Source organism: Dendronephthya gigantea, unplaced genomic scaffold (genome assembly GCF_004324835.1).
Source record: "Dendronephthya gigantea isolate DGI-Jeju-01 unplaced genomic scaffold, DenGig_1.0 000044F, whole genome shotgun sequence".
Classification (NCBI taxonomy): Eukaryota; Metazoa; Cnidaria; class Anthozoa; order Malacalcyonacea; family Nephtheidae; genus Dendronephthya; species Dendronephthya gigantea.
The window spans coordinates 1,260,464-1,268,552 of NW_021163054.1; the positions used below are offsets into that span (position 1 = coordinate 1,260,464).

An 8,089-nucleotide genomic window follows, 5' to 3' on the forward strand; every position below is an offset into this window, starting at 1 on the left:
AGGGGCCTGCCCTGGACATGAAATTTTTAGACTCTAAAACGTGGGAGGTCCACCAAATTAGTTCCTCTTTAGCTTCAACCGATAGTGTCATATGCTTGTCAAAATTTCCCTTGTGTGTTTGTAGAGCAGTAGTTTTATCATGTTCTAATAGACGGTAATGCAATGGCCCATACATTACTCCCGGGAATGACGCTACAATTTTACCAATCACACGCGCCACTTCCCTAATAGTGGGTGATTGTCTCTCTAGTAGCTCTTTGCAGCTATCAAGCAACTTAGTAGCTTTGCTACGGGCTAAAATGACTGTCATATCAACCGAGTTCAACACAAAGCCAAGAATCTCAAGCTGCTGTGCAGGATTAAACATTGATTTTGTAGGATGGGCGATTAAGCCCAAGGCGTCAAATTGGCTAACTGTGTCAATGACATTATTTACGCATTTTGTATATGTTTTGCCCTCCAAATATATATCATCAATATAGCCACTAGATATGTGGCCCTTTATATGTAATTCGCTAAGAGCAGGCTTTAATAGCTTCGTAAATTTGCGCGGTGCGCAAGATAATCCGTTTGGCATGCAAGTGAACTGATATAACTGTTCTCTCCAGACGAAACGCAGATAAGCCCGGTGCCGCTTTGCAACCGGAACCGAATAGTATGCGTCTTTCAAGTCTATGCAAGCCATGAAACAAGGTGTCCATTAAGGTGTCCATTTTAAAATGGTGTTTTGTTACAAATTGATTCAATTTCTCAAGATTCAATATAACCCGAAAAGTACCGTCTTTTTTCTCGCGTAAGAAAATTTCGGAAATAATTTCATGTTTGCTACTTTTAACTGGTTCAATCACCTTTTTTGCGAGCAGTTTTTGTATCTCTGAATCAATGATTAGAGTTTCTTCGCTTGTGCGTTTCGATTTTGGTATGTAGTGCTGAGTGGGTTCTGGGTTGAACTCAATGCTCAACCCTACAACTGTCGAGATAATCTCTCTGTCATTCGTTATGCCTTGCCAGGCCTGTACGCAGTGGCTTATATATCCAGCCTGAAACGTTTCACAACAACGTTGAAGGTACGTAATCAAGTTTGTTTCGATAAAATTAGGAAAATCACCTACCCTCGATTTCATTTCGTCTAGGAGCATCATTATTTCTTCCCTCGGTCGTTTGGTGTTTGGTTTGTATGTTTTTTGCGACTCGTTGACCGATAGCCCCTTCGAAAAGGAGGTTGGGCGTAACCAGAGGCGGAGGAGTTATTTTTGAAATTGTATTGTTTGTTCCGCCATGATGACGCAGGTCGCCACTCCTTGGCCTTCGTGTCGTTCCTGTATTTCGAAGTGACAGTGTGACCAATACGATTTGTTTCCTTTTTGTCTCGTATTTGTTTTGCCAAGTCATCGCCAAACAGTAATTTTGACGCGGGTTCTACTGTCGCGCTGCAAAGGCTGTGATATTCGGTTTTAAGCGCAGGTTTGAGTCTTTCCCGCCTTAGTTGGGACAATTCGGAGACGCCATGTCCCAAAAGCGCAAGAATATCAATGCAATTTGCTAGCATGTCGTTAAGGTTTTGCTTTGTGGCCGTCGTGGTGTCAGTCTTAAGAGACAAGAGCTCGTTCGCATTCGCCAGAGTCGCAAATGTTACCTTTTGTAAGACCTGCTGCACGTTTGCAACACGAAGATCGTCTTTTCTTTGAAGAGAATTCAATGAACTCCAGATCTCTGGGTTAACCCTCGCTACATTCGTAGCTGAGCAATTTTGGGGCTGGACGTGTTTTGCCAGGGTTGATGTGAGTTTATCCTGAGTTAATTTAACTCCCCATCGTTTGATGGCGATATTCGCCAATTGCTCGTTAACTGGTCCCCCCAGCTCATCTTTATCTTGCAACGCAGCTTCGAGCTCTTTTAGCAGCTGGTCTGCACCATCTTTGTCGTGGCCGGTGACTTTATCGTCAGCATTTTTATTTCCGGAATTGTCCGGTGGATCACCCAAGAGCTGCCGTATATCCTCATCAGAGGCCGTGATACTAATGCTGTCGCGTGCATCAACTTCTTTCGTCCTCTTTGCCGGTGGCTCGCTGGACGAGAATTCTCCGTCGGAGTCTGAATCTACGGGCGAAGCAGAGCGTTCGCTAGAGCGCTTTCGTTTTGACCTCTTCGCGCGTTTCTTGCTCGCAGCTTTTCCGATCGGCAAATGTTCCACTATTTTGCCGAGGAATTCGTGCATTTGCTGTAGCATAGTCGATTCAGTAAGTTGAGGCTTCCCCGGTGGGGTTCCTTCGTCGCCCGGTGGGCTGTCTGGCGATATTTGTGTGCCGGTGGCATCGCCTTGGACCGAATTTACAAATTCTGTTGTCGCCATCTTTGTTGTCTGTTCGCAGCCAACAGAGCGAAACCTGTATTATAATGAGAATTAAGCGACACAAGACGTGAATAACAAAACCTGGTGTGTACTTACGTCAGATTAAACCCAAAAGGTGGTAAGATGCTTGTGAAAAAAGCGTTAAAATTCGATATGTAGATCGCAACCGAAAACCTCGTGTAGAGCGACTGAAAAGCATTCGTACAAAATTGACTGAATGCGCACGCGCGTGCTTCTCATGTAACTTCGTAGTGACTACGACTGGTGACGAGGTAGAATTAACATAAATTGACATTAATTTTATTTTAAGCGGGACTATTTTTGTCAATTGTATGGCATGGGCGCGTTGAACACAAAAGCATTATAATCCGCACAAACGTCATTGTTTGGGTTAGATAGGTAAGTATTACTGTTGATATTTCCTCGGTAGTACAGGTAGCTCTATACTAAAGGGTTTTCTTTGTATATTTGCTTATAGTTTACGTAAATTACATCAAAGTTGAAATACTTGATCTTTGCCTGTGGAATCTTGTTGTTCTTCTATCGCGTAATTTTCAGTAAATTAAGCCCGAAATAGGCGTTATCGTGGCCGCTACAGAATACATAAGATAGTATGCGGTACCCGTATATGACCGGGCTGCCTATGCTAGTACGATGCAACTTCATTCGGCATTACTCAGCAGTGCGTTGTTCAGAAACTTTAAACTATCACAACAAGTACCGGGAGGACGATAATACGCATAGAGGAGAACTGGTTTGTTCGCTTTACTAAGTTGTAAACTAGGTGTAAATTTTCTTTCACCGCAACAAGGACACCACCAGTCACCACCGATCTCGGCGAAAAATATTAAGACCTGGAAGTATTTCTGCATTAAGGACAGTGTTATTTAGCTAGTTTTCGCAAATGCAAATAACTTCGAAACCGCCGATTTCAACCAATAAGAATTTTGACAAGCCGTATAATAATGCATATTATTATATACTCAAGCGCCAGATATGAGGTATGCTGCAATTGCATTGGCTGGCTACTAGACAGATATTAGCTCATATCTGTCTAGTAGAGAAAGTAAACAAAATGGCTGAAAGATTTGGGGAGTAGAGTGAAGTAGAAATCCAAGCTTTAGTTGATAATAGCACACCAAAATGCACCGAAAGGGCGACAAAGTTTGTGTATATAATAAAACAGTACGCGTCTCATCGGCTATCAGCTCATACACGACTCGAGTTCGCAGAATAACTGTTAAATATTCAAGCTTTAACATATGTATTAATAATTATTCTTTGAATGTGAGGTGAATAATATACCTCAAAATCATCTCACTCTTCGTCGAGTCTCCGGTAACTGGGCTCATGTTAACAGCCCCAGATTAGTCAAGTCGCTTTATTAAGAAAAATCAATAGCTTGACATTATACAGGGTGTATCAAAAAAAACGCAACCACTTAATATTCATGAATATCCTCTTTGTTCTACAACACAAAAGACGTTTGGCCCCTGGAATGCGAGAAAGCTTGTACTGATCATATTCTAGCGGCACAATCGTCGGTAAACAAAGTCGGGTGCGTAAACCAACGAGCTGAATTGAAAGTATTTAACGAGTAAAATTTTATTTACAATTTATTTTACAAGGTCGACAGTTAGCATTCAAGTTATCATGCACGACAATAAAAACTCGTTGTTCGGTTGTTAGCTGCACCATTATTAGTTTAGCTGATTTGACTATTAGCAGTTGAACTGTACGATTAGAAGCCATTTTAAAATCCCAGGGGCATAAAATCTATTGAGCTTATGAACAATATGAATTTCAGAATATTAAGTGGTTGCGTTTTTTTTCATACACCCTGTATAAGTTCAAAACTTCTTCTTTATGGCTATAACAAAGTAAAACGAATTAAGGATAATACAGTCTTAAGTAATAATAATATAGTCATGAATTGTTAATGATGGTATATAGTATAAAAGATTGTCCATTTGTATGCCATTGTGTGGCTTTATTGTCTTGAAAGCACCGAGTTTCCTTTTCCAAAATCATCAGAGAGACGTAATGGAAACTTCTCCATTGACCTACGTTTTCTTCCAGGAGGAGGAATCTTAATTGAACTTTGCTCTGCCAAATCTTCACCACCACCAATGAAGGGTACCTTTTCAACTGATCTACGTTCTTTTCCCCGAGGAGGTTTTATTTCTAAGTTAGGTGACGCATCCAACGAACCACTATCAATAAATGGAAGCTTTTCCACTGACCTACGTTTTCTTCTACCATTAGGAGGTATAATTGGTTCATCCAATGAACCGCGTTTTTCATCGAATTCCAAAGGTTTTCCATGACTTGATATGGTGTAAACAATGATGACAACGACAGAAAATATGATAGCTTTGCAGATCCTAGATAATCCAGAAGAAAAAAATAACTGATAATGTATATTGATGATAAAGTATTTCAACGAAATGAATTAATATCTAACATATTAAGGGGCTCTGTCAGTCAAAAAACCTTTTTTTAACTTTGGAGAAGATTAAGCTTTATCCTTCCTATATTACTAAGCAGGTTATTTTGAGCTAAAAAAAGAGTTGTATGGACGTGGTGCAATTACCATAGTTACGAACACCAGACACACCCAATGATGGAAAATTCAATACATTACATACAGTGGGTAGACAAAAAAGTATATATGGTGGTAGAGCCAATAAATGTTTTGTGTTTGGATGCATTTCTTCTGTTTTAGAAACCAGTTCATAAAAATTGTGATTATAAACTCCGGATTAAGAGAATAAACTGCATTTTAACACTTTCCTTCAAAAATTCAAGATGGCGGTTTTCGAGCAGATATGGATGGAAATTGTGAAATTGTTTTCAAATGAATGTCTGTTTCAAAACAAATTCTTCAAAATCCGACTAAATCTTGAATCCAAATTTGCTAGGAAAGTCTACACAGAATTATGTGAATTATATTAGTATTATTAAATAAAGTTAAAAATCGGGCACTGTAAATATACAACAAAATTAAACTAGATTCACTAAATTTCCACACAAAACCTGCCATCATGGATTTTTCTCACATCCTGTTGCTTTAACTTAATTACAGTCTTGACTCACAGAAATACAAAGCTGATTGAGAATAGAAAAACGGACAGGATTTGTTGATTTCTTTTTAAATTTGATGAAGTTAGCTTGTTACTTTTCGACTTATCGTGCGCGAAAGCAAGAGGAACGAGAATTTTAGTTTGGTAAGAAAAGCGATAAAAAACGTTTTGCATATATTCATAAATTTTACAGAATACAATATAGAACAATGAAAAAATAGAGAAATTAGGTCAATCGACCCCTTTTGTTTGCTCAGTGTAAAACCCTAAGTAATAAAACGTTTTGTTTAATTCTAGCGTTCTTTATGCATTTTTAGAACAAAATATTCAGAATCCGTTATAGGGAGACATTTTATTGTATCACCCCAATCTCTGTGCACTTTAACTTTAGCTACTTCAAGTTTCACGCAACAAGCAATCATCAGGCAACATACTATATAACTCATATACGGTAAAAATGTCGCGTACAGTAATGTCCAGAAATAACCTAACACTACGGTTGTAGTTAGGTTGTGGTTAGGTTGCGGTTCAGTTGCGGTTAGGTTGCTGTCGACCGATATAAACCGCAGACGACCGCAAGGGAAAAAATACCTTCCCAGTGACCGACGCGATCAGACCAAGGTTTGAATTAGGTTAACCGCGGTTTTTGTTAGGTTATTTCTGGACAGTGCTGTACAGTGGGGATCGAAAGTCTGAGTCCAGTCGATAATTCTTCCTAATTTACAATAAATGATACCCTCTGAGTTGGAGATTGGAAAATATGTTAATCTGAACTTGCGTATTTTATGATTCAAATGCCTCCCATATGTTTTCTCGTTAATTCTCGTGGTATATCGGTACAAGAAATGCGGATTTTTGAAATGTGGACCAAAGATGGCAAAGAGAGGGTCAACAATGACGGGATGTCTTAGGAAAAAATTGAGGTACGTTTATATGTGTCGAAGGAAACGTTTTGAACCAGGTTTGTATTTAATCAAATGAATATCTGAGAGAGAGCTACTCCTGCAAAGAAGATGGAAAGAAGGTAGAAGGAAAACCAGTGGGAAGTCTTTAATCAATGGTGGAATAGAATTGAACCATTCAATAGGGTTAACAAACCGAAGTGACAACAACCAATACATCGCTGTAAAAAGGCACGAAAATCCGCACAAGCCGTGCTCACGCACAAAATAAATGAAGTTAACGAATTGATTAAGGCTGGAATTATTGTATCACAGTCATACATTTGACATATATCATACTGAAACTGAAAATTTGTGGCAATATTACACTTAAAAATTTTTGGATTGAATTACATTAAACTGCATGTCAGCTGAAATCGGAGCTATGTATCGGAAAACTTCATAATCTATAAGCCTATAGACTGAGTGTTTTGAAAGATATACGTCTACACTATTACGCATTTGCAATCTACCTATGAAATCTTTGATTTTATAATTTGCTTCATTGACAGACATCTTAAAACCGAAGGATTTATTTCTTAAATTTACAGTATTAAGAAAACAAAATGGTATTTGATACTTACATTTTGAGAAACTTGCTTTTTGTTTATAGAATGAATTGTGCAAATGCGCCATGGCCAACACAACACTGCACTGTTTACTGCCATGTTTTTTATTAAACGGTTTCCAAAAACGTGACCTTGAACAAATTCAAACAAGGTCATTATTTCATGCAATCAAGATAATGATATTTCAAGTATATTTATAATTGAACAATTCTCTTAAGATGAATAAACCCAGAGGGTTTGGTTTTTGACGAAAATAAGGCTTAATTTTCAATATCCACTTAAAATTTTTTTTGGTGTTTGGCAGAATTAACATATCCGGTCACGAATAAAATCAAAATTATTCTTCTACTTCTCACGCATCCACTTTAAAGCAATTTTGATGGCGTCAGGGAAGAAACGAGAACATTTATTTTTAATAACAGGCGCTGTATACTTGTGATCAACTAATGAGTGTTCAATCGATGTTTTTAATTAATTTATATATGAAATGTACTGAATTCCAGGCAATGTTGTGTGTGTAGAAAACAGTCTTAACAAAACGAATTTACTGGAAACGCGTTTGACAGTATTTAAAACTGAGAATTCGTGCATGTTGAAGTTTCAAAGTCATAGCGAACGGGTGATATAATTGTACTATTTAAGGAGGCAAGGATTTTAACATTACCCACACAGCATTTTTCGGCATTAGATGGGATTTAACAATAAATTATCCTGTCTCTTTTATAGAAAGAGCAACGGCGCATATTTCATAAGTTTAAAGTGCTTGGCAAATAAATACATCTAGCAATTAAGAACTCTATAATTATACAGCGACTCACATGAATTGAAGTAACTCGCACAATACTGATTCAACACTGACTATGATATTATTACTGAAAATCTAAAACGAACTGAAAACGTAGCTGCAATAATATGAGAGCCAAAAGAAATGCAATAATTGAGGGTATGTGAATATTTATATATTTTTATTAAATATATTTTTATTAGCTTGATATAATTGTTTAGTATCAGGTTAAAAAAGACAGAAAAAGTTTACACTCGGGGAATGTCTTCTAGACGTACGCGCACACATCGTTAGGGAAATCTTTTGGTATGTGAGGTTGTTTGAGCCCTACAAGTACACTTGGTCAAGGTCAAGTAGGC

General features: G+C 37.9%; 1 protein-coding gene across 1 annotated transcript; it reads right to left on the minus strand.

The window, feature by feature from the left end:
* Positions 1-1,141: 1,141 nt before the first annotated feature.
* Positions 1,142-2,353, minus strand: LOC114527393. Its single transcript, XM_028549023.1, has one exon. It carries the CDS (start codon positions 2,351-2,353, stop codon positions 1,142-1,144), a length of 1,212 nt encoding a protein of 403 aa, XP_028404824.1.
* Positions 2,354-8,089: the final 5,736 nt, after the last annotated feature.

What these genes read in the sequence shown, in the direction of transcription:
- LOC114527393 (XM_028549023.1), bottom strand. Translation starts at nt 2,353, where the DNA reads ATGGCGACAACAGAATTTGTAAATTCGGTCCAAGGCGATGCCACCGGC.